Source organism: Colius striatus, chromosome 16 (genome assembly GCF_028858725.1).
Source record: "Colius striatus isolate bColStr4 chromosome 16, bColStr4.1.hap1, whole genome shotgun sequence".
Classification (NCBI taxonomy): Eukaryota; Metazoa; Chordata; class Aves; order Coliiformes; family Coliidae; genus Colius; species Colius striatus.
The window spans coordinates 1,869,471-1,896,776 of NC_084774.1; the positions used below are offsets into that span (position 1 = coordinate 1,869,471).

The 27,306-nt window shown below is 64.8% G+C and overlaps 3 protein-coding genes across 4 annotated transcripts; 2 read left to right on the forward strand and 1 right to left on the reverse strand.

Annotated features, from left to right (window-relative positions):
• Positions 1-41: 41 nt before the first annotated feature.
• Positions 42-4,793, reverse strand: RAB5IF (RAB5 interacting factor). Its single transcript, XM_062009285.1, has 4 exons — positions 4,650-4,793; positions 2,535-2,638; positions 883-1,012; positions 42-312 (listed from the first exon to the last, which is right to left on the reverse strand). Exons 1-4 carry the CDS (start codon positions 4,761-4,763, stop codon positions 271-273), a joined length of 390 nt encoding a protein of 129 aa, XP_061865269.1. The 5' UTR covers positions 4,764-4,793; the 3' UTR covers positions 42-270.
• Positions 4,794-6,350: 1,557 nt separating this feature from the next.
• On the forward strand, positions 6,351-13,383 carry MYL9 (myosin light chain 9). The gene is made up of 5 exons (XM_062009284.1): positions 6,351-6,437; positions 7,689-7,760; positions 11,301-11,504; positions 12,218-12,379; positions 12,795-13,383. Exons 3-5 carry the CDS (start codon positions 11,321-11,323, stop codon positions 12,965-12,967), a joined length of 519 nt encoding a protein of 172 aa, XP_061865268.1. The 5' UTR covers positions 6,351-6,437; positions 7,689-7,760; positions 11,301-11,320; the 3' UTR covers positions 12,968-13,383.
• Positions 13,384-18,949: 5,566 nt separating this feature from the next.
• On the forward strand, positions 18,950-27,306 carry TGIF2 (TGFB induced factor homeobox 2). Of its 2 annotated transcripts, none has more exons than XM_062009282.1 (3): positions 18,950-19,019; positions 19,843-20,081; positions 24,750-27,306. In XM_062009282.1, the coding sequence occupies exons 1-3, from the start codon at positions 18,980-18,982 to the stop codon at positions 25,323-25,325; spliced, it is 855 nt and encodes a 284-aa protein (XP_061865266.1). In that variant the 5' UTR covers positions 18,950-18,979; the 3' UTR covers positions 25,326-27,306. The 2 variants fall into 2 exon arrangements, with proteins under 2 accessions (XP_061865266.1, XP_061865267.1); XM_062009283.1 differs by lacking the exon at positions 18,950-19,019 and adding an exon at positions 19,412-19,546.

The following is a 27,306-nucleotide window of genomic DNA, read 5'->3' on the forward strand; positions in this document are numbered from 1 at the left end:
AGAGTCACAGAAAGTTCCCAGTTTGAACAGTCTTGAACCACTTCCAAATATTCCAATGGCTTTTTAATAGTTCCAACAATTGACAGGTCTATGGAAGGGAGAGGGACTCCTCCAGCAGCAGAGCTGGGGCTCCCCAAGGCTGATGCGGCCACTGCTTCGGAGGGAGCTGATTTCCCTCCCACCTCCCACCAGGCCACCACAAACCATCACTTATTAAAACTTTCTTGATTCACTGATGACCAATTTACCAGGCAAGAGCCACAGACTGTGTCAATCATAGTGGATGGCAGTGTAGAAGATTATCCAGACAACCTGTGGAGGGGAAAGGAAGGTTATGGTGGTGCCTCTGCAGAAGGCTCAGACACAGAAAAGCTGCCTCGTGCCTTGCTCTCAGCAGAGGACTGGGACTCGGTTCCAGCTCTGAGGTGGTCTCAGAGGGATGTTCACGTGCCACAAAGCTTCTCCCCACCAAAGTCGAGCCACAGCCCCTCTAGCGAGTTAGAAACACCAGCACATCCAATGGTGAGCATAGTCAGAGACTCGTGGGGGGCTTCAATGGAAAGCAAAGACCCCCTCAAGCACCAGTTTGGGTGTAAGTAGCTCTAGATGAAAGCCCAGCAGGAGAGCTGGGACAGAGGACGGGAGGTGATGTGGTGGATGCAGTGCAGCTGCCTCTTCCTGCATCCTTCCCTACAGAGAAAGCCCAGCATGAGCACTGCTTTCATAGCCAGGAGCTGTTGGGTTTGCAGTTTCCCAACCAACTCCTCATTAAATGATGTGAACTCATGTCTCTCCTCACCTTACTCTTCTTCCCCATCTTGTCCCCCAGCCAGTGTACCAGCACAATTCACCAACCAACTCAAAGCAAGCAGGAGGCATTACCAGAAACAGTGCAAAAGACGTCATGAATCCTTCCTTTGTCAGCTCCCACGTCCCACCATACTCCTCCTCATCTATCTGCTGGAAGCTGCTGAAGTAGAGGTACAGAACACCAGCATTGATCAGGCAGAACCTGGAAGAAGGAGACGAGGAACCGTTGTTTCGGTGACACAGGGTGTGGGTGTCCCACCCCCCACAGCAACGCAGCAGCCAAACCTCTCATCTGCAGCCCAGGAAGCAGAGCGCAGCCCTGGCCCTGCAAGGCTTCCCAGGCACCTGGAGGGCATCTGACCTGCAACCCCTGCTGCCCTGCAGATCACCAGCAGTCCTGCTCCCACACAGGACCCACCCCCTGGCTCTCAGAGGGAGGCCTGTTGAGCTCTGTGCTGTGATAGACTCAAACCCAGGGAGGAGGAGGTGAGAGGAGCCTCAGCAGTGCCCTCAGGGGTTCCCCTGCAGACAACCCTCAGCACTCCCAAGTCTGTGCCAACAGACTCCTGTGAGCTTTGTTTGTCCTTAGACACACGTGCCTGCAGGGCTGGGGCAGCCTGAGGCAGGACAGGCTGTGCAGGAAGGGGAAGGTGGCTGCCACACACCGGGTTCAGTGGCTGGGAGCAGGCACACAGCCACATGCCACAGGGAAGCCACACACACGCTCCCAGAAGCTTTTAGCTTTTCCACTGTACATAAAGTCACTTTTACTCCTTGTTAGCACTTAGCACAGGAATTGATTGAGGTCCTGAAGGTTACTGGATGAGTGAGGAAGAACAATGCTCAGCTGCTGCACGCCTGTTCCTGGCAGCACCGCAGCAGTAACTGTCTGTAGGTGGCTGTTGCTCCCGTGGGAGTGTTGCTGCTTTATGGCCCCAGCTCCCTACATTTCAAACAGTTTGGGGTTTGTTTTTTTCTTGGTGCTGCTCCCTCCACTTTCTTGCCACAGTCAGGACACTCCTGACACATCAACTTTGCTAAGAAAAGCTGTGAGGTCGTGAGCTTGACCAGGAGACCTTGACTAGGCCAGCGGAGACTCCCCAGGGTGCCTCCCCACACAGCGTTCAGGGATGTCTCTCCCATCTCTGGGGTCCCTCCAGAGACTTTCAGGCACATGCCAGGGCCAAAAAAATGTTGCTGTCACAGCTTAGAGTGCTCACCACAGCAGGAAGCTGCCTCGAGTCGGCTCTGCCTGCTTGTTACCTGCTGCCTTTGGTGTTTCGAAGAAACCTTTTCCTTTTCAAAGAGAAGCTGCCCCTGTCATCTACTAACAGAACCTCCTCTCCGAGAAAGCCCACCACACCTTCCCCTCCATGGGCCTTACTTCTCAGGTGGCCACAGCAGGCAGCACACACAGCCCCTGCTCACACTGGCAGGCACAGGCCACAGTCAGTGCAGCCTCTCACTCCCTCCTTCCACCCCTGCCCCCTTTCATCAAAATCAAATCAACCATAACTCTAAAAAGCAAGATTCAGGCTGAGGAGACCAAGAGGCTGCTGAAGACAGGTTATGCATTTCATGCCAAACAGCAGCCTGGGAGGCCGGGCTGGCTCCAAGAGGCACAGCAGGCTGCCAGTCCCTGCCACAGCACAGCTTCAACCCAGGCACCGAGGCAAGTCCCACCAGGGCAAAGGACACGAGATAGAGCAGGAAAGGAACCTTACACTGCTATCCCCACGAAGCCCTTCAGTGGAACCACTCCCCAGATGATCCCCAGGATAACAGCGATGATCTGCCGGAACCAGTAGATCACATCTAGGAACTCGTCCTGGGGAGAGAAAGCCCAGCAGAGATAAAGCACAGCAGACACAAAGCACAGCAGAGATTGCAACAGTTGCTATGTTTCCTTTTTGTTTAAAAAGAAACACAGAATGGTTTCAGCTGGCAGAGCCCTTTCAGCTCATCCAGCCCATCCCACTGCCCTCAGTGCAACACCCACCAGCTCTGAAACCCCTCCAGGGACAGTGACTCCAGCACCTCCCTGGGTAAAACACTGCCATGGCCTGTCATTGGTCCCCTTGCTAGCTCCCAAACTCCTGCTCCATTTGTCAGGAGGGGGTGAGCTCCCCTGCCCCCCAGCCCCACCACTTCTGGGAGCAACAGCAACTGGTAGGAAAAAAGCGACACAGATTGCCGCCCCGAGGAAGAGCAGGGGCAGAGTCTGCTTCTGCTCCACCTGGCAAGGCACAGGCAGCAAAGCAGGGAGCAGCCAGGGTAGGGCAGGCCCTGGAATGCCAGAGGAGCTCAGAGCTGCCCTGGGACAGCAGCAGGAGCAGGCACCTGGAGCATCCTGCACACAGGCTCATGCACAGGAGAGGCTTCACTGTGCCCAGGCACTGGGACACCCGGGGCTGACGTGTTGTTTCTCACACATGGAAGGTTTGGTGACAAACACCAGCTGAACATGTGAGCTGAGCACACACATGGGATCTTGTAGAGAGCAAATCCCATTTCCACAGGAGATGGTGGGGCAGGAACAGTTAAGGAGGCTGCCCACACCAGACAACCAGCCAGACCTTGCTCTTGGCCAGCCAGGACATGACCCTGCTCACTGACACCCCAAGAGAGAAACTGCTCTGGCTGCTGCCCTTTCCCTCCAGGCCTGACAGCTCAGCTGCAGTTCAAGCATGGTTTTCCTCCAGCTTACTGAAGTAGATTATACCTCTAGTTTTCTTTAAATTATATGACTTCTTATTTAATCCTAGAAGAGTTTAACCCAAAAGCCAAGTTTAACTGAGCTGAGTATAAACGCAGCTTGTGTTTTCCTTGGCTCTAGGCCTGAGCAGCAGGGAAGAGCTGGGTCTGCTGTAGGCTGTGGTACAGCAGATGTGCCACATGTGCATTAGAAAGAACTGGAAGGGCAAGTTTGTTGGGTAAGAAAGAATACAGCACCAACATGGAACAGAATCGTTTTGGTTGTTAAAGCCCTTGAAGCTGCTGCAGCCCCAGCCCTGCCCTCACCCTGCCCAGCCCAGCACTGACCCACAGCCCTCAGCACCTCAGCCCCACGGCTCTGGGATCCCTCCAGGGCTGGGCACTGCCCCAGCTCCCTGGGCAGCCTGGCACAGGGCTGACACCCCTCTCAGGGAACAGTTGTGCCTCAGCCCCAGCCTCAACCTCCCCTGGGGCAATGTGAGGCTGTTTCCTCTTGTCCTGTCACTGTCACTGGGGAGCAGAGCCCGACCCCCAGGTCCCTGCTGCCTCCTGTCAAGGAATGTTGCTGTCTCCCCTCAGCCCCCTTCCCCCACACTCCTCCTCAGCTTCGTCGCGCACCGTCTGTCTGGGTGGGGATCCACAGTGGGATTTCCCGGGACGTCTCAGAACGACCGTCCCTCCCCTCATGGACGGGCTCCGTCCCGGCCCCGTGGGCTCCGTCCCGGCCCCGTGTCCCCGCGGGCTCCGTCCCGCCCCGTGTCCCCGGGAGCGCCGTGTCCCCCCGCGGGCTCCGTCCCGCCCCGTGTCCCCCGCGGGCTCCGTCCCGCCCCGTGTACCCCGCGGGCTCCGTCCCGCCCCGCGTCCCCCGCGGGCTCTGTCCCGCCCCGTGTCCCCGCGGGCTCTGTCCCGCGCCGTGTCCCCGCGGGCTCCATCCCGGCCCCGTGTCCCCGCGGGCGAGCTGTCCCGGCCCCATGTCCCCCCCCCGGAGCGCTGTCCCGCCCCGTGTCCCCCGGGAGCGCCGTCCTGGCCCCGTGTCCCCCCCGGGAGCGCCGTCCCGGCCCCGTGTCCCCCCCGGGAGCGCCGTCCCGCCCCGTGTCCCCGCGGGCTCCGTGCCCCGGCCGCACCTTGTCGCTCCAGGCCGCGTGGCTGCGCAGCGCCTTTCCCCAGGCCGAGCGGCCGTTGGGCAGCGCGTGCTGCGGCGCGTGCGGCAGCTCCTCCCTGCGCCGCGCGCCGCTCATGGTCCCGCCGCCGGCCCGGAAGCGCCCGCCGCGCGCCGTCACCCGCCCGCGCCCCCCCCCCGCTCCGCCAATCGCGGCCGCTCCTCGCGTCCCACGTGACGCGGCGGAGACCCGCCCCCCGCTACGGCGCGGGAGAGGGGCCAGGCCGCGGCGCGCGCGCGCGCGGCGGGCTCGGGCAGGGGGCGTGCGGGGCCCCGCAGAGCTGCTCCAGCCCCTGCCAAAGCAGGTTCCCCTCGCTCAGGGGGCACGGGGACGTGTCCAGGCGCGTTTGGAAACCTGCACGCCCTCCCTGCGCAGCCTGGGCCGGGGCTCCCTCACCCCAGCGCCCAGCAGTTTGTCCCGGGCCGGGGGCGCTGCCTGTGTCCCAGCCCGCGCCCGGCGCCCCTCGTCCTGCACTGGTGCTACAAAAAAAGCGTCACCCCATCCTGCTGGCACCCGCCTTTAAGGATTTATCAGCCTTGCTGAGCTCCCCCCTCAGTCCCCTCCAGGCTGAACAGCCCCAGGTCCCGCAGCCTTTGCTCGTAAGGCAGATGCTCCAGTCCCCTGATCATCTTGCTGGCCCTGCACTGGCCTCTCTCCAGCAGTTCCCTGTCCCTCTGCAGCTGGGGAGCCCAGAACTGGACACAGGACTCCAGATGAGGCCTCAGCAGGGCAGAGCAGAGGGGGAGCAGAACCTCCCTTGCCCTGCTGCCCACACTCTTCGTGCTGCCCCCAGGCTGCCATTGGCTTCTGGCCCATGAGACCACCCTGCTGCTCATGTTTATTTGCTACCCACCAGCGCTCCCAGCTCTCTCTCTGCAGAGCTGCTCCCCATCAGGTCATCCCCAGGCTATCCTGTTGTTCCTCCCCAGGTGTAGGACTCCGCCCTTGCCCTTGGTGAACCTCAGGAGGTTCCTCTGTGCACAACTTACCTCAACCCACAAGCTGGTGGGAAGGAACCATGAGCAAGAGCTGCTGCCCTGCAGAGGACTGTCAGGCACAGTGCCCATCCTGCTGCAGGCGAAGGGCAGGAGCTCCCCATCCCCACACCCCAGGGCTCCAGGTCCCAGCTGGGGCAGGGCAGGGCTCTGGCTGCTCTCCACTCCAGGCTAGGTTTTAAAGGAGCATGGAGGGTGTGTTTAACCGAGTCCTTCTGGCGCTGGCAGCCCCAGGCAGAACAGAGCCTGGCACTGTCTGTTTGCTTTGCCTTGTTGCCCCCCATGCCTGTGCCCGTGTGGTCCCCAGGTCCCTTGGCAGAGGCTTTCAGCCTTCAGGTGCCCTCAAGGCCGCTCCACACAACCCAGCCATGCCGGTGGTCCCCGGGCAGCCTCCTGCTCCCTGCCAGGGACCTGCCCCGGCCGTGCCGCTGCAGCCAGAGCTGCAAACCCCCACCCGTTGGCCCCTGGCCGTGTCCTCCGTGGGTGCCCACGCTCTGCAGAACGCAGCATCCTCCCGGCCCACGGGGCCACCGGACACGCGGCTTCCACAGCGGACACGCGTGGGCCGCTCCCGCTGCCCTTTCGTCTATATAAGGCCGGGAGCCCCGACCCCGCCGCATTCTTCTGCCTTGTATGGGCCGGGCCGGGCGGGCGGCACCGCCCCGGGGCCCCGCTGCCCGCCCGCCCCGACGGCCGCCCCTCACAGCCCCGCGGAGCGCCGGCAGAGCAGCGCCCGCAGCGCCCCGCTCCGCTCCAGGTGAGGCGGCTCCCCGCGGCCCCGGACCCCGGGACGGGACGGGACGGGACGGCAGCGAGCGCGGCAGCCCCGATGGAGCGGGCGGGATGCAGCCAGGGCAGCTGCGGTGCGGTGGGATGGATGGAGCCGGGGGCAGCCCCGATGGAGCGGGCGGGATGCAGCCAGGGCAGCTGCGGTGCGGTGGGATGGATGGAGCCGGGGGCAGCCCCGATGGAGCGGGCGGGATGCAGCCAGGGCAGCTGCGGTGCGGTGGGATGGATGGAGCCGGGGGCAGCCCCGATGGAGCGGGCGGGATGCAGCCAGGGCAGCTGCGGTGCGGTGGGATGGATGGAGCCGGGGGCAGCCCCGATGGACCGGGCAGGCGGGTGGGAGCTGAAACGGCCCCGATGGACCGGGCAAGAGGGAGCTGGGGCAGCCGCGGTGGGGTGGGATGGATGGAGCCTGGGCAGCCCCTATGTGGGGGGAGGGAGCTGGGACGGCTCGGAGGGAAGCAGAAGGATGGGAGGGGACGGCTGCCCCTGGGAGAGCGGGAGGGAGCAGTCCCTGCTGCCCTACGGCTGCTGCAGTGCTGGAGATGTTGCTGGGTCAGCCCTGAGAACGGGGCAATGCCACGGCCAGAGGGACCTAGTGCCTCCCTCCAGGAACCGCTGTGGTCCCCGCAGGGATGTCCCAGCCAGAGGGGTGGGGATGAGTCCCGAGCAAAGCTCTCTGTAGCTGCCGGCGATGACTTGGTGCTGGGACATCCCAGCTTTCCCAGGACAGCCGTGCTGCAAAGGCAGATCCTGCCACCCAGGGCTTCACCCACCTCCCGTCCTGAGAGCTGTTCCTCTCTGGAACATCTGCTTTTACCTCAAGTTTTTCTGCTGACAGCCAGACCCAAGATCTAGATGCTCCAGACAACTCCTCAGTGACCCATGAGCAGCTGAGGCATTACACTGCTGTATGGCAGAAAAGCTTTATGTAGCTCATTTCCCTCAGATTTAAACACAGAGGAACACTCTGTTTTGTTTAGCCTTGTGTGTGAAGGTTTGAGGTGCCTTTGGCTTCCCTCCCTGCGTGCTCTTTTGGTACGAAGGGTTACAGCTGATAAAAGCCAGGGAGGCTCCAGAACACGGATGTGCAGGAGCAGGCGGCGGCTGGAGCGGCATTTTTTGGAGCGGGAGCATCCCCAAGTGTCAACAACCACGGCTGCTGACCAAAGATGGTCGTGTTTCCTCAGTCACTTGCATGTTTTCCCTCTCCCCCTGGCAGGCTCTGCGGCTGTAGGAGGAGTCTGCGGTCACCTCCCCCTCTGACGCGCTGCTGCCACATTCCCCCAACGAGGTGAGACCCTTAAATCTCCTGGGAAAACATCAAGCCCAGTCCAGGGCATGTTATACTGGTGGCCTGAGGCCAGGAAGACCTTCTGCCCGCTGGCCCAGTTTCCCTGGGCACGGGGGGGTTGCTGGGTCTGCTGCGGGTGCTTCTGGCTGCGCGTCGTCTTCCCGCGGCGGTCCCAGAGGCTGCACTTCGGGGCCGCAGGTACCCCATGGGCACAGGGAGCTCCGTGTCCCCTAAAGCTGCTGGAGGACGGCGACTCAAACCGTCTGCTGCAGTTCCAGCCGAGCCCCAGCACAACTCCTGCGCTGAGCCCTCGCAGCTGCTGCACCCCAGGATCTGGCTCCTCGCGGCTGCCCCGCTCCCTCCCCTCTGCACACACAACCTGCCCGGCGCCTTCTGCTTTCCCCTCACCTCCAAACTCCCTTTCTCTCACCCCTCTCACTAGAGGCTGAAGAGGGAGCAGCAGAGCATCCCCTCCTGCAGTGCCCCGCGGGACGGGAGCTCCTCCTGCGGCTCCTCCTGCCACTCCCGGTGCCTCTGGCACTGCCCCAGCAGCCTCGGGCAGTGGGACGGGGCTGGGTAATGCCACAGCCCGGGGCATCCTGAGCAGGGCTGTGCTGGAGGAAGGGGATGGTTTAACAGCAGCTTAGGCAGGGAAGGTGAGCTGCTCCCTGCTCACTGCTCCGTGTGAGACATCCTGGCCCGTGTGTGGCTCATCCCCCTCCCCAGCACGGTCAGGAAGGGGCACCAAGAGGGAGCTGCTCGTTGGGCTTTTACAGAGCAGGAAACACAAGGCAGTTTCTTTTCCTGATAACTGCAGATCTTTGCTCTTTAAAACTAGTTTCTTTACCAGCTTATGAACTTTTTAGACCAACTGTCCCAGTTGGTTCAGACCTCGCTGCAAATCGCTTCTGTCTCATGCAAAAGGCACTTTGTCCCCACACCAACTCCAAAAAGTCTCTTCCCAAGTCCCACTGGGCCCAAAGAGCAGAAAGGGAGTGATGAGGAGAGAACTAGGCCCAGCTGCACCTTGGCCTCAGCATCTTTCCAGGGCATATTTTAGATCAAACAGCAAAACCAAGTGCTGTCAAAATCAGTTGATCCCTGTAACAACCATCTCTTGGGAGTGGGTGCTGCTGCTGCCCCTGCCCCTGCTGCTGCCCCTGCCCCTGCTGCTGCCCCTGCCCCTGCTGCTGCTGCCCCTGCCCCTGCTGCTGCCCCTGCCCCTGCTGCTGCCCCTGCAGTATTTTGAAAGCTGAGCCCAGTACTGTGGGGCAGCTGCAGAGCTTTGATTGCCAGCTCTGTCCTGGCACAGCAAAGGGCTGTTGAGTGCTGCTCTCCATCCTGCTGCTCTCCTCAGCTGGCAAATGCCCCTTTCCTGGTTGGCACTGGGAAAGGAACAAGCGTTTGGGGGATGGCAGGTGATTTGATGGGTGCTGTTTGGTGCTGGGTGCCAGCCAGGGCACTCCGGCAGCTGGGGCTCATGAGCAGAGGGACTGTCCCCAGGGGCACATAGAGCATGTCCCTGCAGGTGAAGGGCCCAGCGTGGGCTCAGTGGGTGCTGCCAGGCTCTCTGGGAGCGGCTGCTGGGATGGGGGGAGAGTCCTCGGCCTGCTCTGGGCTTGGCTGGGCACCGTGTGCCGGGCAGCCCTGACTGCACTGACACTGGAGCTGGGATCTGGCGCTTAGCCCTGGGCCATCCATCCCGTGCAGCCCATCCAGAGGAGCCTGGGACTGGGCTGGGGGCTGCTCCAGCCTCTCTGCTGGAGGGGAGGGAAAGAGCTGAAAGTGGGCAGAGCTGTCAGCTGTGTGGGGCAGGAGAAGGCTGTTTGCTCTGTCTGAGGCAGCGCTGGGGGCTGATGGGGAGGGACCCTGCAGTCCCAGGGGTGCATCAGCATTACAGGCACAGCTGAAGGCAGCTCCCGGGGCAGTGTGTGCCCAGAGCAGCTGGGCAGGGCTGCTGGCACAGCTACTGGCACTCAGCCCACTGGGGGGCTTCTTTGTGCTGTGTCACACAACGTGATGTGGTTCCGTGTGCCCTGTGAGGGAAGGCAGGAGCCCAGGCAGCCCTGCTGTGGGCACACAGCAGAGCAGGGCAGGGGAGCAATGCTCTGCTCTTCCCCCATGGAATTAATTCCCAAGGTTCCCGCAGCAGCTGCTCCCCAGGCCCAGCCTGACCCAGGCGGGGAGGGCGAGCCCCAGGCTGCGTGGGAGGGAGAAGGGGCCGTGGCACAGCCAGGAGGGCTCTGGGCAGCGTCTGCTTGGGCCGACCTCAGCCCAGGCTCCTCACAGGGCCGTGCTGAGCTGGCAGCCCGCACCATCCCGCTGCCGGGCCGGCACCTCGCTGAGGTACGCTTGGCAGGATTTGGCCGGGGAGGGTCTGAGCACCCTCCTGTCAGGCGAGATGGGGAGTGAATAGCGGGGCTGAGCACCCCGTTTGGGTCCCCAGCACCCTGGCACAGGGTGTCAGACACTGTCTGCATCCCTCAGCCTGGCAGGTGCAGGACGGCACCAGCCCCCTCCTCAGAGGCTGGGACAGGGTCTGGGGTGGGCAGGGGCTCTGCTGGGCACGGACTGGGGCAGGACGCCCTCGGGAAGACCTGGCTTTGGGTTCTCCTGGTCCCGTTGCCGTGCCCGGGGCTCTGCCCGTCGCCCTCTTTGCCCCTCTCCTCATTACCTGCGAGGACAGCGCTGGCGTGGCTCAGCCGCCCGCCCCCTCCCCGCAGGGACCCCCCGGCCCCCCACGCCTCCCCCCAGCCCCGTGGGCTCCCCGAGGGCTCCTGTGGGCTCCTGTGGGCTCCTGTGGGCTGCCCGGCAGAGCGTGGGCGGGAGGCGGGGGGTGGGCAGCGGCCTTTGGCCCGGCCGGGGCCGGGTATGGATGGAGGGGGAAGGGAGGCGGCGGTATGTAAGGAATGTGCCCGGAGCAGATAACCCCTTCCCGCTGGGTGCTGGGTGCCGAGCAGAGCCCACCCCCGGGCTGTGGCTGGGGGCTGCAGCGGGATGGGGGATGCTTGGAGCCCCGGGTGGGCTGGGGAGGGGGTGGGGAGGGGGCATGGCAAAGCTCTGCCCAAAATGCCGAGGCAACCGCCGCCTGGGGCCCGGGGCTGATGAGTGGGGGATATCTGATGAGTGGGGCATATCTGATGAGTGGGGGGTGTCTGATGAGTGGGGGATATCTGATGAGTGGGGGGTATCTGATGAGTGGGGGATATCTGATGAGTGGGGGGTATCTGATGAGTGGGGGATATCTGATGAGTGGGGGATATCTGATGAGTGGGGGGTGTCGGGTGCAGGGCTTCACACCTCCCTGTGCCTGGGGGGGGTGCGGGTGTGGGGACAGCCCTGGGGAGGGGTCCCAGAGAGCACTGGCCAAGGCACTCGTCAGAGCCCGAGTGGCCCCTGTCCCCATGTCCCTGCAGCTGCCGCAGCTCACCAGCCGCCAAACTGGGTGACCACTGGGGAAACTGAGGCACGGGGCTGGAGGTGCTGGGGCTTGTGCTCCTGCCTCTGCTCTGGCTTCCTGACCCCGCTGCCCTGCCTCAGGTTTCCCCAAAGCCGCCAAGATGTCCAGCAAACGGGCCAAAGCCAAGACCACCAAGAAGCGTCCCCAGCGCGCCACCTCCAACGTCTTCGCCATGTTCGACCAGTCGCAGATCCAGGAGTTCAAGGAAGCCTTCAACATGATCGACCAGAACCGCGACGGCTTCATTGACAAGGAGGATCTGCATGACATGCTGGCGTCCCTGGGTGAGCAGCCCCTTCCCTCCTGCCCCCCAGAGCCTCGGCACGTGGGCTGGCCGGGCCTCAGGGCAATTTGGTGGGCTCCCCCGGGCACAGCGGGGGAGTTCAGAGGCGGGAGAGTTCTCTGCTGGCAGCGTGGAAGGTGTTTGTGGAGATGCTTGAGGGCAGCAGCTCCCTGTGCTGCTCTTTCAGCCCTGCTTACTCCAACGAAGAGAGCCTTAGGGTTGGAGCAGCTCTGCCTGAGGAGCAACCCCTTGTGTATTTGAGTGGTCTCACTGCAGAACACCCCAGGGGTCGTCCCCTTTGGGACAGAGCCCCCCGGGTGCTCTCAGGCAGCTGACAGGAGGGTCCCTGAGCCCAGCAGCCGGCTGGGCCTGGTGGGCCCGGCCCTGCAGAGCGCCTTGTCCTCGGCTGCAGCCGTGGCTCCCACCTCCCGCTGCCTGCGGTAACCTGCAGCGCTTTGGGAGCTCTGTCAGCCATTGCCCTGGCAGCCAGACCCGCTCTGGACGGGCCTGTCCTCCCCGTGAGCTCTGGGAGCAGAGAGGGGCGAGGCCAGGGGCAGAGGGGTTACACTGCCCTGTGTGTCCGTAGTAGGGGCAGTGCCAGGGCAGTGCCAGAGGCCCGTGTGTGGCCGTGGCTGCCCCTCTCCTCGGGCCGTGCCGGGTGTCAGCTCCCAGGGGCACAGAGGAAAGATGTGGGTTTGGTTCCTGTGTCCACAGGGAAGAACCCCACCGACGAGTACCTGGAGGGCATGATGAGTGAGGCACCAGGGCCCATCAACTTCACCATGTTCCTCACCATGTTCGGGGAGAAGCTGAACGGCACCGACCCGGAGGACGTGATCCGCAACGCCTTCGCCTGCTTCGACGAGGACGCCTCAGGTAGCGGCACTGCCCGGGCGGCCCCCGCTGCGTCCCCAGGGCTGGGACCCTCAGCCCCAGCCAGGGCCAGGGCCAGGGGGTCCCTCAGCAGCAGCCAGGGCCAGGGGGGTCCCTCAGCAGCAGCCAGGGCCAGGGCCAGGGGGGTCCCTCAGCCCCAGCCAGAGCCAGGGCCAGGGGGGTCCCTCAGCAGCAGCCAGGGCCAGGGCCAGGGGGGTCCCTCAGCAGCAGTCAGGGCCAGGGCCAGGGGGTCCCTCAGCAGCAGTCGGGGCCAACACTGGTGCCAGCACAGCAGGGACAGGCCCTGAGCAGCGCCAGGACAGGGGAGCTGCACGGGACGTGTTGGGGGAGGCAGGGACAGACCTGCCTCGGCCCTCCCACAGTGCCCCTGCTCATGCCAGCACCGCCATCCCTGCAGGCTTCATCCACGAGGACCACCTGCGGGAGCTGCTGACCACCATGGGCGACCGGTTCACCGACGAGGAGGTGGACGAGATGTACCGGGAGGCGCCCATCGACAAGAAGGGCAACTTCAACTATGTGGAGTTCACCCGCATCCTGAAGCACGGGGCCAAGGACAAGGACGATTAGAGCCCTGGGCCATACACCCCCCTGCCTCCTCCTGCACAGCCCCTGCCCCTCAGCCCCCCTCGCTGCCCCACGTGGGAACCCCCTCCCAGGACCAGCACCCCACACTGGATCCCGGCCCCGTGCCGCTGTGTGCCCGTCATCGGCCCCAGGCTTCCCCTCCCATCACCTCTCCCACCCACAGGTTCACCCCCTGCGACCCCTAGCCTGGCTGGGACCCCCCCACAAGCAGCCCTTGACCCCCTCTGACCCCTCCATTGCCAGTCCCTGGGCCTGGGGGGAGCATCCCAGCGGCCCATGGCCGGGGGGATTTTGGCTGCCCCGAGCCTGCGTGACCCCCGTCTCGGGGCTGTAGCACACAGAGGAAAGCCTCTCTTCTCCCACACTCCCTCACGAAAGAAACCCTGCTCTGTGTCCTCCTCCCTGGCTGCTTTCTGGCTTTGGAGTCTGTGATCTGGGGGCTTTGGGAAGCCAAAGTGGTGTATAAAACCCCTGGGTGTGCGTGGAGACGTGCTGCCCGTGGCTGCCCCAGCGCCGGGCTGTGCCGAGCCGCTGCCCACCTGGCACGCTGGGCACCCCGGGCCCTGGCAGCAGGGCAGCTGCTGAAGGCAGATCGCTCCCAGCCCGCAGAAATTCATCCTGAGCATCAATTTCCAGCTTTGCTGAGGGTCACTGCTCGGCCTCTGTGCTGGGGGGTCCCTGGGGCTCTGAGCGGGCAGAGACAGCAGGGAGAGGGACTGTCCCCTTGGCTTGGTTTCTTATCACCACCCTGACACAGATGGGGGAGCACATGGGGCTCCTGCTTTGCAAAGCTACTGCCCTACATGCTGCTCAGTCAGCCCATCTCCCTGCCCTGGAAGGATGAATTTCATGCATTCAAAATGGGAGAGAATGTGATGGCCAACACAGAACCTGGTGAGGGCCCAGTACATGCCAGAGATAACCCCAGTGCACTGGGACAGCCCAGACAGGGTCTGTGGGAGCTTCAGGGGGCTCAGCAGCCCCATCACACTCAGCCCTGCCAGGCCCTGGGCTGTGCTCTCACCTGGGACCTGACCCATGGGAGAAAAGCTTCCCCTTGGTTCTCAGTGCTTCTGTTTCCCAGACACTGCCTACACAAGGAAAGATGAACTAAATTAGGAGGGAGATGGAGATGTGAAGGGTTGCGGGTGCTCTCTGCAGGGAGCTCCCCAGGGTGAGGGCTGGTGCTCTGCCCCAGGCTGGACATGCCGAGCTCCTTCCTCTACCAGGGGACAAAACCCAACTCTCCCACTTGCACAGTGCAATGCCAAGCCTGAAGGCTACAGGAGGGCAGGATGCTTTGTGCAAAGCCCTTTTGCCAGGACACACACCAAAGTGAGTATCTCATGGATGTCACTTTGGGCTGGATGGGCTGATGCTGGAAATAAACCGAGTGGCGTGGGAAAGGGCCTCCTGCCAGGCCTCTGCCACGCTGCAGGACACCTCCTGTGCAGGCAGCTGGTCCCAGAGCCGTGCTCAGCCTCCCTGAGCCCAGAGGGCAGCCTGTGAGCCTGTGTGGGGAGTGGGCAGCCCTGGGGCTGCCTTCAGCATCTCCACAGGCTGTGTCTGAGGCCCCGGCACTGGCATGGCCGTGCTTACACCACGGGGCTGGCAGGAGAGGGTATCCCCCCTCCCCAGTGCCAGCAGAGCGGTTAAAACATGGCCAGTGGGCACTGGGGTACATATGGGAAGAGCCCATGTGAAAGGGAGTCCTACCTCCACCTCCTGCAGCCGTTTGCAGGTGGATCAGGACGTTACCTGGGTGACAAAGACGGGGCTGTGTTGCAGGACTTTGAAGCCTGAGGGACAAGCACCAAAATGCAGGTGCTGCTGTAGGTGGGTTGATGGAAAGCGAAGCACGTGGAGAAGATCATCCCTGGCTTCTTGAGTGAGACAACAGGCTCTGAGTGTCCCAAGGTCAGAGCTCAGCAGCTCTCAACTTCATGGAAAAAGGAGAAAGACAATACGAGCTAGGGACCCCTGGGCAAAGGAAGACTAAAGGAGGGGCCTGTTCAGCCATTGCCCAGGTCCTTTTATCACCCACATCCTGAAAATAAAACACAGAGTGCCAAAGTGGAAGTGTCCTGAGAAGGGCAACTGGGAAGTTTGGCTCCAGGGAGACTGAGCTGAGCTCTGGCCTGGCCAGGACAGGGGTAGCAGGATAGCAGCAAGGGCATGGAGCTGCTCCCCCTGGGCTGAGCCATGGCCTGTCAGTGTCTGTGGCTGCAGCATCCACCCCAGAGGGCTGCCCTCACCCTGCTCCAGCTCCAGCCTTCACCCTCCTCCAGCTCTCACCCTCCTCCAGCTCTCATCCTGCTCCAGCTCCAGCCTTCACCCTCCTCCAGCCCTCGCAGCCGCCCCCAGCTCGCTGGGGACAGTGCCCGGGGCTGTTGGTGGGGGCAGTGCCCGAGGCTGATGGGGACAGTGCCCGATGCTGTCGGTGGGGGCAGTGCCCGAGGCTGTCAATGGGGACAGTGCCCGAGGCTGTCGGTGGGGACAGTGCCCGAGGCTGTTGATGGGGGCAGTGCCCGAGGCTGATGGGGACAGTGCCCGGGGCTGTCGGTGGGGACAGTGCCCGAGGCTGTCGGTGGGGGCAGTGCCCGAGGCTGATGGGGACAGTGCCCGAGGCTGTTGGTGGGGACAGTGCCCGGGGCTGATGGGGACAGTGCCCGGGGCTGTCAATGGGGACAGTGCCCGAGGCTGTTGGTGGGGACAGTGCCCGGGGCTGTCAATGGGGGCAGTGCCCGAGGCTGTCGGTGGGGACAGTGCCCGAGGCTGATGGGGACAGTGCCCGGGGCTGTCGGTGGGGACAGTGCCCGAGGCTGTCAATGGGGACAGTGCCCGAGGCTGTCGGTGGGGACAGTGCCCGAGGCTGTTGATGGGGGCAGTGCCCGAGGCTGATGGGGACAGTGCCCGGGGCTGTCGGTGGGGACAGTGCCCGAGGCTGTCGGTGGGGGCAGTGCCCGAGGCTGATGGGGACAGTGCCCGAGGCTGTTGGTGGGGACAGTGCCCGGGGCTGATGGGGACAGTGCCCGGGGCTGTCAATGGGGACAGTGCCCGAGGCTGTTGGTGGGGACAGTGCCCGGGGCTGATGGGGACAGTGCCCGGGGCTGTCAATGGGGACAGTGCCCGAGGCTGTTGGTGGGGACAGTGCCCGGGGCTGTCAATGGGGGCAGTGCCCGAGACTGTCGGTGGGGACAGTGCCCGAGGCTGATGGGGACAGTGCCCGAGGCTGTCGGTGGGGACAGTGCCCGAGGCTGTTGATGGGGGCAGTGCCCGATGCTGTCGGTGGGGACAGTGCCCGAGGCTGTCGGTGGGGACAGTGCCCGAGGCTGTCGGTGGGGGCAGTGCCCGAGGCTGATGGGGGCAGTGCCCGCGGCTGATGGGGACAGTGCCCGCGGCTGTCGGTGGGGACAGTGCCCGAGGCTGTCGGTGGGGACAGTGCCCGCGGCTGTCGGTGGGGACAGTGCCCGCGGCTGTCGGTTGCTCTGGCGATGCTCACAGCCCTTTCCGCGCATACGGCGGGACTGTGGTGACAACAGCCAGACACCGGGTGTTACTGTGGCGCTGCTGGTTCCACGGAGCCCGGCTGGCCCTCACCAGCACCCACCTGAGGCTCAGGCAGGGGGGTAGTGCCCTCAGCCCTGTGAACCCCCTCCGGGGCTGCGCTGAAGGGGCCGCGGCAGCCTCCCACAGCCCTGGGCAGGGACCAGGCTGCCTCCAGCCCAAGGCCATGGAGCCGGGCTTTGGCAGCGCAGGGACGGAGAGCTGATAAGGGCCGTGTGAGCTCTGGCGTGGGAGCCCGTGGGCGCCGAGCCCCAAGGCCGGGGCACAGCCAGGCGCCGCCGCAGCTGCCGCAGCCCCGGCCGGGCAGCGCGGTGAGATCCCGGGCGGTGCGCCGGGGCGGTCGTGCCCGGGACAGGTCCAGCGCTGCCAGGCTGCTCGGCTTTGCAGCGGCCCCTCCGGCCCTGGCTGCCCGATTGTTTTCCCAATTGCTGGAGTTTAACGACATTACCATGTGAATGGGCCCGGCCAGACCCTGCAGGGCACGGGGAGATGGGCTGGGCGATGCCCCCAAGCCCAGCCCCTCATGCAGAGAGGATCCCAGTTCCCCATCAGCTGGGAGCTCCCCGGCTCCTGCTCCAGCCCGGCTTTGCTCAGGGGTTTTGGCTCCCCAGATGCTGCACCCTCCCCAGATGCTGCACCCAGTGGGATTTGTCCAAAGCTGCTTCCTCACTCCCTGTCTGCAGCCCGGGCGGTGCAGCGACCACAACCCAGTTGTCTCCGTGAGAGGGAAGGCTCAGGCAGCCCTTACCAAGGAGCTGGAGCAAACCTGGCTGCCCAGGGAGCCAGCTCTGCCTTGGCACAGACCCCAGAGGGAGGGCAGGAGATCTCTGCAGCATCAGGGACACTCACTGAGCAGCAACTAAACAAATGCTTTAAGGAATTGTCCTTTTCTTGCTTATTTAATAACATCTTGCACCACACAATCAGCTTTGCATGGACCAAAAGGAAGATTTTTTGCAGTCTGAGAGAGATACCCAAACGGATCCCAAACAGATCCCCATCTTTTTCCCTATGAGCAGAGAGAGGGGAGGGAGGGGAGCTGCAGCAGAATCTGCAAAGGTGGTGGAGCCTGGGAGAGGAGAGCTGCCCCATGGCCAGCTCAGAGGCTGGGTGCCATGAAATACCCCGCTCTGCCTGGGGAAGGACAATTGTTTGGGTTATTAAAGCCCTTGAAGCTGCTGCAGTCCCAGCCCTGCCCTCACCCTGCCCAGCCCAGCACTGACCCCTCAGCACCTCAGCCCCACGGCTTTGGGATCCCTCCAGGGCTGGGCACTGCCCCAGCTCCCTGGGCAGCCTGGCACAGGGCTGACACCCCTCTCAGGGAAACAGTTCTGCCTCAGCTCCAGCCTCAGCCTCCCCTGGGGCAATGTGAGGCTGTTTCCATACAGCCCAGAGGGTGCTGGACCCCCAGGGTGCATCACCACTGCTCAGAGCAGCTCCTCTCAGGGGCTCCCACCCGCAAAGGCCACACAAGGGCTCGGTGCTGCTCTGCTGGCCTGAGCATCTGCAGGGGCTGGAGGTGTGACCCATCCCCACATCATGGGGAGGGAAAATCCTGCAGGAGCCAAATCCTGGCCCAGCAGCGTGGGTGAGCAGAAATGGAACGGATTTGGGGTCCAGAACACAAAAGGTCAGCTTGGGCTCTGCTGTGGCAGCGGAGAAGTGTAGGAGAGTGTTGCCCGTTGGCAAAGCACACAGCAAAGGTCCCCCTGGTGCCTCCTCCATCACCAGCTTTGCTTTGAAACACCTTCCACTCTCACGGGACTGGGCATGTGCCGAGTTTCTCATTTCCCATTTAGCAAGTCAAAAGCCCCCAGACGAAGCCCCAGTGTTGTCTCGGGGCTGTCACCCGCCCCAGCAGCTCCTGTCGCCGAGGCCTGTTCCCTGCCCTCCGACACCTCGGGCTGAGCCCCACGGTGCTCAGGGACAGGACTCAGCCTCAGCACGGCCGGGGGAAAGGAGCTCGTGCGGTGCCTTGCGGGGAGGTCCCTGGGTGAGCCCCCGGCTGGGGTGTCCCCGTTGGGCGGGCGTCCGTGGCTGGGAGCCCCTGTCCGGCTGCGGGGGCCGTTGCCGCCGCCCGGGGCCGGGCGGGAGCGGAGGCCCGAGCCCCGTTCCCGGCGGGGGTCCCGGGGGTGCCGCCGCCGCCAGGTAGCGGCGCGGGGGCTCGGCGGGGCGGGGGCTCGGCCGCCCGGTGCGGCGGCGGTGACAGCCGGGGGCGGGCGGGCCGGGGCCGGGGGCGGGGGGCCCGGCCGAGTTCCTGCCTCCTCGGGAACAAAGGGAACTCTGTCTCGGCATCTGTCACCGCCACCCACCCAAAACTTTTTTCGCTGCGCCTCGGCCGCCCGCCCCGCCGCCGCGGGAGGCTCCCGCCGCTCCCCCCGGCCCCGGCCCCGGAGCGGCGGCGGCGGCGAGACCCCGGCGCGGCCCATGCAAGGGCCGAGGCGGCGGCGGCGGCGGCGGCCCGGGGGTAAGCGCGGAGCCGGGGCGGGCGGCAAACATGGAGTCCCGGCGGGTGCGGGCGGCCGGGCCGGGCAGCGCGGGGGGGAGGGAGCGCGGCCCCGCGCCTTTGTGCGGGACGGGCCGGGCCGGGGCCGCCCCCGCACGGAAAAGTTTGCGGCGCGGCGGGGCGGGCGCGCGCGGGGGGGTCCGTGCCCGCTCCGCAACTCGGCACACGTTCGCTTGCGTGGTCGGGGCCGGGTCGGGGCCGTGTGCGGGGCTCCGGGGCCGCGGGCGAGTTCTCAGCCTCTCTTTCTTGGCCGCTCGCTCCGCGGGGCGCGGGGCCGGGGCTCGCCCCCTCCCCCCGCTTTGTGCCCGCGGCCGCCGGGGCCCCGCGCCGCGCTACCTGTTGCGGGCGGGGGGCGGCGGAGCCCGGCCCGTGACAGCGGCGCGGGGAAGCCGCCCCCGCCTCCATCCCCGCCGCACAATGACCCCCGCGTGGTTCCTTCTCCCCGAAGCGACTCGGACCTCCCAGCTCCGGCCTTTCCTCCCGCTGAGGTTTTCCTCCCGCCTACTTTCCCCTCGCTCGCCCGGCTCCCGCTCGCACCCCCCGGCCCGCTCGGCCGAGCCCCGCCGCGCTGTCCCGGGCCGGGCCGTTGTCCCCGCCGGTGCCCGGAGCCTCGCCGCCCCCCGGGGGGGGGGTCTCTGCCCCGTCCCTCCCGCCGGCCGAGCGGCGCGGGAGCCGCCCCCCGCGTTCGGGGCCGCTGGGGGGGGGCTGTGGCCGCGTTCCCCCCTCCCCGCGCCCCCTCGGCCGGACCCCCCTGATCCCCGCCCTTTGGTTTCCACCTCGCCAGGCTTTAACCTGGAGAGATCCGCGGGCGGCTCCACCATGTCGGACAGTGACCTCGGGGAAGACGACAGCGGCGCGTCCCCGGACCCGTCTCAGGCCGGCAAGAGGAAGAGAAGGGGCAACCTGCCCAAGGAGTCCGTGAAGATCCTGCGGGACTGGCTGTACGAGCACCGCTTCAACGCCTACCCCTCGGAGCAGGAGAAGCTCAGCCTCTCGGTGCAGACCAGCCTCTCCGTGCTGCAGGTAGGAGCTCAGCCCAGACCCGGGGGAGCCCGGCACAGACCCCGAAGGACTCGGCACACTGGAACCACTTCCCCGCGAAGGACAGTGAGGAGGGGCAGGGAGCAGATGCCAGGGCAGCACAGCCATGGGCATCCTGCTTCTGAGGCAGGTCTGAGCCCGGGGACCAGCCTTCCTGGAGCAGAGAGTTTCTGGTCATCCAGAAGATGGAGGAACAGGGACGGAGACAAGTCCTCCTGTTAGTGAAACCCCCCCGAGGTGGGAGGGCTTCAGGGACCACTGCTACACCCTGCTCCCCAGACACTGCCTGCGCTCAGAGCCAGGCACGGGGCACTCATCTGAGGAGATGGGGGAGGGCTGGGCTGGGCTTTGAGCCCAGGTGAGCCAGGAGCAGCACCAAGGTGGCCCCAGTCCCCCGGCTGCATTCCGGGGAGCCCCTGTGCCCTGTTCCCGGGCAAGGGCTGTGATGGGTGCCCATGAGGCACTGCCTGCCCGTGGGCTGCACAGGCCTGTTTCCTTCGAGCTTTGGCTTTCCCCGTGTGCAGTCTGGGAGGTGGGAAGGACCTGCCTGTGCCAGCAGCCTCCGGGCAGGGCAGCCCTGTGTGCCCAGGGCTCCGTGCTCCCTGTCCCAGCCTGGTGGGGTGGGAGATGAATGGGGGTTTCACTCTCTTCTGTGGTTCTGGGGCCACGGTGGGGTGGGAAACAGCTCTTGTGTGCAGGGGAGCAGGCAGGGCCCAGGGGTTTGCAGCTGAGCTCTTCTCTGCACCTCTGGCTCCTTTCTCCGTGGCTTGGTGCGGTCCTGGCCGTGCATCTTGGCCCAGACTCCGGTGTGGGGCTGGTTCCTCCCCTGGCTGGCATGGACAACTTGGTCATTGCAATCTGTTCCTTCAGTGCTGCCCGTGCAACAGATTGGTGTCCAAGCAGCTGCTGTGGGGGGAGGCTGGTGTGCCTCGGGGGCCCGAGTCAGGGCGGTGTGGGAAGCAGGGTCTGGGGATGTGGGACTTTGGGCTTGCCCTGGCAGGCTGTGCCTGCTGTCTGGGGGCTTGTGGCAGTGGGGCTGGCAGCTGCCTGTCTGTCCATACCCTTTGGGGCCAAGGTCATGTGCTGGTGGGCATCTGCCCCATGAGACCCTCTGCTCTGCCTGCCCAGGAGGCTGCCCCTGTGCCCCCCAGGCAGTGGGTCTTGGCCCCATGGCATTGCCCAGGCCTTGCTGGGGGCTGCCATGGGGTTTCTCGCAGTCTGAGGTGATCATTGGGATGTCTGAGGGCTGCTCAGTCTTGGCAGAAGAGGCCTGTTTGTGTGGAGCTGTGGGACATGCCACGGCAAGGCTGGAGCTGCTGCAGCTTGGGTCCCATGGGTGCTGATGTGACCCCTTGAGTGCCAGGCTCAGCCCCTGCCCCAGCCTCCCCTGGGGCCCCATCTGAGCATCCCCCTGCCCGGTTGGGTGCCCCAGGAGGCTGGGGCCAGGCCTCCAGCAAGCAGGGAGCAGCAACTGGGAGCAGGGAGCAGCAACTGGGAGCAGGGAGCAGTGATTGGGAGCAGGGAGCAGTGACTGGGAGCAGGGAGCAGTGGTTGAGAGCTGGAAGCAGTGACTGGGAGCAGGGAGCAGCGACTGGGAGCAGGGGGCAGTGATTGGGAGCAGGGAGCAGTGACTGGAAGCAGGGAGCAGTGGTTGAGAGCTGGAAGCAGTGATTGGGAGCAGGGAGCAGCGACTGGGAGCTGGGAGCAGTGATTGGGAGCAGGGAGCAGGGGCTGGAAGCAGGGAGCAGTGACTGGGAGCAGTGACTGGAAGCAGGGAGCAGTGATTGGGAGCAGTGACTGGGAGCAGGGAGCAGTGATTGGGAGCTGGGAGCAGTGATTGGGAGCAGGGAGCAGCGACTGGGAGCTGGGAGCAGTGATTGGGAGCAGGGAGCAGGGGCTGGAAGCAGGGAGCAGTGACTGGGAGCAGTGACTGGAAGCAGGGAGCAGTGATTGGGAGCAGTGACTGGGAGCAGGGAGCAGTGATTGGGAGCTGGGAGCAGTGATTGGGAGCAGGGACCAGCGACTGGGAGCTGGGAGCAGTGATTGGGAGCAGGGAGCAGGGGCTGGAAGCAGGGAGCAGTGACTGGGAGCAGTGACTGGGAGCAGGGAGCAGTGACTGGGAGCAAGGAGCAGTGGTTGGGAGCTGGAAGCAGTGACTGGGAGCAGGGAGCAGTGACTGGAGGCAGTGATTGGGAGCAGGGAGCAGGGGCTGGAAGCAGGGAGCAGTGACTGGGAGCAGGGAACAGTGGTTGGGAGCTGGGAGCAGCGATTGGGAGCAGGGAGCAGTGACTGGGAGCAGGGAGCAGTGGTTGGGAGCTGGAAGCAGTGACTGGGAGCAGGGAGCAGTGACTGGGAGCAGGGAGCAGTGGTTGGGAGCTGGGAGCAGCGATTGGGAGCAGGGAGCAGTGAGTGGGAGCAGGGAGCAGTGGTTGGGAGCTGGAAGCAGTGACTGGGAGCAGGGAGCAGGGGCTGGAAGCAGGGAGCAGTGGTTGGGAGCTGGAAGCAGTGACTGGGAGCAGGGAGCAGCGACTGGGAGCAGTGATTGGGAGCACGGGCTGGGAGCTGGGAGCAGTGACTGGGAGCAGGGGCTGGGAGCAGGGAGCAGTGACTGGGAGCTGGGATCTGTGACTGGGAGCAGGGAGCAGTGACTGGGAGCTGCAGGTGCCAGGGAGCTGGGGAAGCCCTGGCGAAGCTGAGTGTGCCCTGCTGTGGGAATGGCAGCGGTGCCTGCTCCTGGCAAGGCCTCTGGGGCAGCAGCAGGTTGGCAGGCCCGTGCCCTGCCCTGGGGATGGGCTTTCCCGGGCATGGTGGTGGGGACAGACGCTGCCCGCGGGCGCAGCTCGGTGTGTGCCCGTGCCGGGGCCCAGCCCTGGTGCCTGGGAGCTGGGGCGCGTCCTGCGCTGTGCCCTGTGTCACCGTCACGGCGCTGCCCCTCGCTGCCGCCTCCGCAGGAGCCACGTGCTGGAGGGGGCACAGGGCACAGGGCACATCCAGGGCGTTCTCAGCACTGTGGTGTGCGTTGGGCTTTCGTTGGGAGCCCATCCCTCTGCTTGGGGGTCGCAGGGTTTGACGGCCGTGGGATCACACCATCACATCAAGGGTACTGGGCGAAGGCTTGTGGGGGAGGGTATCTGGAAGGGCAGAGGGGTGAGACTGGTGTGTTTGAGGGCACTGAATGCCAAATATTGTTAAAGACAGAAAAGAGGACAGCTGAGACCTTGCTGCGATGGAAGCTGTGGCAAGTCCTCTGTCCCTGGGGGAAATAGTTCACATAGCTGTTGATTTAGGAAGGATCGGTCATTCCTGTTGCCCCGTGACTGGTTCTCTCCTGTTTCCCAGGCAGTTATCTTAATGTAGAATTTAAAGATTCTGAAACAATACACGGCTGAGACTGAGGCGATGGCTGTGGTCTCTCTGAAGGGCTCCCAGAGGTGTAGGTGAAGCTCTGCCTCTCGGGGTGCAGGTCTTTGCAAGAGCCTGTCGTTGGCTGTAGCCTCCCTCGTGGGAAGGTGTCCGTGTGCTGCCCTGATCCCTGGTGCCCTCTCAGGGGCTGAGTGGCTGCAGCTCTGCAGGCTGATGGCTTTTAGGGTTTTCCATCTGTAGATCACAGAATCATTTGGTTATTAAAGCCCTTGAAGCTGCTGCAGTCCCAGCCCTGCCCTCACCCTGCCCAGCCCAGCACTGACCCACAGCCCTCAGCACCTCAGCTCCACGGCTCTGGGACCCCTCCAGGGCTGGGCACTGCCCCAGCTCCCTGGGCAGCCTGGCACAGGGGCTGACACCCCTCTCAGGGAACAGTTGTGCCTCAGCCCCAGCCTCAGCCTCCCCTGGGGCAATGTGAGGCTGTTTCCTCTTGTCCTGTCACTGTCACTGGGGAGCAGAACCCGACCCCCAGGTCCCTGCAGCCTCCTGTCAGGGAGTGTCAGAGAGGGCTCTTGTCTCCCCTCAGTCTCCTCTTCTCCAGGCTCAACACTCCCATTCCCTCAGCCCCTCCCCAGCCCCTTGTGCTCCAGCCCCTTCCCCAGCTCTGTGCCCGGCTCTGGCCACGCTGCAGCCCCTCAGTAGCAGTGAGTGAGGGGCCCAGCACTGGACACAGCCCTGGAGCTGCAGCCTGCCCAGGGCCCAGCACAGGGGACAATCCCTGCCCTGCTCCTGCTGCCACCGCACTGCTGATCTCAGCCAGGATGCCACTGGCCTTCTTGTTCCCCTGGGTACGCTGCTGGCTGCTGTTTAGCCACTGTTGACATCCCCCGCCCAGGGCCATTCCCTCTGGGCAGCTTTCCAGCCGCTCTGCCCCAGCCTGGAGCGATGTCTGGGGTTGGTGTGGCCTGAGTGCTGCTGCCCAGCCGTCTGGCACCCACACACAGCCTGTGGCAGGTTGGGTGAGCGGGGCTGAGTGGGTGCAGGGAGGAAGGGGCCGCCGCAGGCAGGCAGAGCCGGGCAGGAAGCAGCCGGCGCTGGCGTTTCCGTGGGTGGCTGGGCAGCCCCTGCCAGGAGCAGCTCTGTCTCTCCAGAGCCCCACGGAAGGAGCTGTAGGGCTGCGGGGGGCAGAGCCACGGAGCGCGGGGGGCTGCTCGCAGGGCCCGGGGGCACTGTGCCTGCCTGGCAGCCCCCCGGGCTCACGGCCCCTGCGCCCCTCTCTCCCCCCAGATCTGCAACTGGTTCATCAATGCCCGGAGGCGGCTGCTGCCCGACATGCTGCGCAAGGACGGGAAGGACCCCAACCAGTTCACCATCTCGCGCCGCGGGGGCAAGGCCGGGGACGCGGCTGTGCTGCGGGGGGCCGCGGCTGGCGCCGGCCCCGGCGTGCTGCTGGTGCCTCCCGGGCCGGCCGCGGGCGCCTCCAAGGTGCTGTCCATGTCGGTGTGCCCGCAGGTACTGTGCCACCCGGCCCAGGCGCTGGGCAGCGGCCTGACGGTGCTGAGCGCCCGCAGCCCCGACTGGGAGAAGCCGCCCGGGCTGCGGCGAGCGGAGCCGGACGCGGCGCCCAGAGCCCCCGGCAGCACCGTGGCCCTGCTGGCGCGGGCCGAGGCCGGCAGCCCCACCAGCGGACTCTTCAACACGCCGCCCCCCACGCCCCCGGAGCTCTTTGGCGACGACTTCAGCAGCTTCCAGCTGCTGGTGGAGGTGGCCCTGCAGAAGGCGGCCGAGCTGGAGTCGCAGCGGCAGAGCGGGCAGCTCCCCGTGGCCCAGACTGAGCCCCCGGCAGCCTCTGACGCCAAATAGCGCCCCCCGGGCTGGCTGCTGCAGGGGGTGGCGAGTCCTGCCCCGCGCCGGCTCTGTGGAGGCAGCTCCGCGGCCTCCCCCTGCCGTGACCAGCAGCTGCTGCGGGGCTCCCCTCACACAACCTGCTGACTCCTTCGCTCTCCCCTGCGAACGAGGGGCCCGGCGAGTTCAGGGAGAGGAAGAGACACTGGTGTCTGTTTTAAGGACCACGGATGAGAGGCTTTGTCTCCTCCCAGCTCTCTGAGCCCTCCTCTGCGCCTGCTTTGTTTGCAGAGGTGCCTCGTGCTGGCCCTGCCTTGCCGGGGAAGGGCAGAGGACAGGTGAAGCCTGCAGCTGTTTCACACAGGGCCCGCGGGACCCTCCTCTGGTGCTGCAGGGCGATTGGGATGCTGCCGGTGGAATCTCCATGGTGCTGTCCAGCAGGTTTCTTTCTCATTGAACCGTTTTCCCTTTCATTGTGATGTATGCTATGAATGGGGGGTTCTCCCCCTTCTGTAAGCATTTCCACACCTCCCCTGGCGTCGTTCCCCGCGAGCTGCCGCTGACACGTGCGTGTGGGGCGCTGGGGCCGCAGCAGTGCCAGCGGCAGCTGTGTGTGCCCAGCTCGGGCTCTGACACTGCCCGTCTGGCTTCTCCCTTGTTCCGTTTGAAACCCTCTGGAACGAGGCGCTGTGTGGGCAGGGCACAGGGTGGTGCCTTCCTCCAACAGTCGGTGCAGGCCGTTGTCTCCCCAGGGGCTGTCCTGGGCATGCCGTGGCTCTGCCAGGCCGTGCCGTGCCAGGCTGTCCCAGGAGTGCCATGGCTCTGCCAGGCTGTGCTGTGCCAGGCTGTCCCAGGAGTGCCGTGGCTCTGCCAGGCTGTGCCATGCCAGGCTGTCTCAGGAGTGCCATGACTCTGCCAGGCCGTGCCATGTCAGGCTGTCCTAGGAGTGCCATGGCTCTGCCAGGCTGTGCTGTGCCAGGCTGTCCCAGGAGTGCCGTGGCTCTGCTGTGCCATGCCAGGCTGCCTAGGAGTGCCGTGGCTCTGCCAGGCCGTGCCATGCCAGGCTGTCCCAGGAGTGCCGTGGTTCTGCCAGGCCGTGCCGTGCCAGGCTGTCCCGGGAGTGTCGTGGCTCTGCTGGGCCGTGCCAGGCTGCCTAGGAGTGCCATGGCTCTGCCAGGCCGTGCCGTGCTGGGCTGGTCCCGCTGCACTGGCCGTGGAGCAGAGGCAGGGCCTGGCTGGGCACAGCTCGCTGTGGGCCCTGGTATGGAGCTGGAGTTGCACAGCAGCAAGTCCTCAGCCACGTTACCTCCCCCAGAAACACTAATTTTGGGTAATTAGCCCGATTGTTGAGTTGCATGACTAGAGAGATAACGAGCCCATGGGCTGTGGCACCTGAGCCAGCCGTGCTGCGGGAACGGGACAGCACCAGGGTGCTACTGGGGCCTGTGAGGGAGAAGCCCTCGCTGCTTTGGGGGTCTGGTGCTTCCCTCAGACCCTGTTCTCCAGGGGCACAGGGAGCCCTGTGAGACGGCTGCTGCCTCAGTGCCCTCCCTGGTGCCACGTGCAGCACAGGGAGGGCTCTGGCCTGGCCTGCGGCACCGTGGCAGATGCTCCCCATGGCTGTGAACATCCCCTTCCCCAGCCCCCTGCTCTGTCCAGCCTTTGCCCTCTGCCTCCACTCTGGGGAAAGCCTTGGATTGTAAGACTCCCTCCCCTATTTCTAGGTAGCCCCCCTCCATCCCCTACATTGCCCCCTGCATTTCTCTTCCCTCCTGCCGGGGAGGGAGAGGCTTTTTAGTCCCTTATTTTGCCCACATCAAACCAAAGTGGTTTCCCCCCCAGGGCAGGAGTGTGGGGAGCGGGTGTTGCTGCCCTGGGGTTGGGCCAGAGAACAGTGGGGAGGGCAGACATTATTGGGATTAAATTTATGGAGCAAAAAAACTACTGTAAATATCTTCTTGTTTGTTCTTCCGTTGTCAAATAAAAGGTTGTTAGTTTT

Coding starts and splice junctions, on each gene's coding strand:
- MYL9 (XM_062009284.1), top strand. CDS start 11,321: ATGTCCAGCAAACGGGCCAAAGCCAAGACCACCAAGAAGCGTCCCCAG. Junction 11,505..12,217: donor TGACATGCTGGCGTCCCTGG/GTGAGCAGCCCC, acceptor CTGTGTCCACAG/GGAAGAACCCCACCGACGAG. Junction 12,380..12,794: donor CTTCGACGAGGACGCCTCAG/GTAGCGGCACTG, acceptor CCATCCCTGCAG/GCTTCATCCACGAGGACCAC.
- TGIF2 (XM_062009282.1), top strand. CDS start 18,980: ATGCAAGGGCCGAGGCGGCGGCGGCGGCGGCGGCCCGGGG. Junction 19,020..19,842: donor GCGGCGGCGGCGGCCCGGGG/GTAAGCGCGGAG, acceptor CCACCTCGCCAG/GCTTTAACCTGGAGAGATCC. Junction 20,082..24,749: donor CCAGCCTCTCCGTGCTGCAG/GTAGGAGCTCAG, acceptor CTCTCCCCCCAG/ATCTGCAACTGGTTCATCAA.
- RAB5IF (XM_062009285.1), bottom strand. CDS start 4,763: ATGAGCGGCGCGCGGCGCAGGGAGGAGCTGCCGCACGCGCCGCAGCAC. Junction 2,639..4,649: donor ACGCGGCCTGGAGCGACAAG/GTGCGGCCGGGG, acceptor TTCTCTCCCCAG/GACGAGTTCCTAGATGTGAT. Junction 1,013..2,534: donor GGCTTCGTGGGGATAGCAGT/GTAAGGTTCCTT, acceptor TCCTTCTTCCAG/GTTCTGCCTGATCAATGCTG.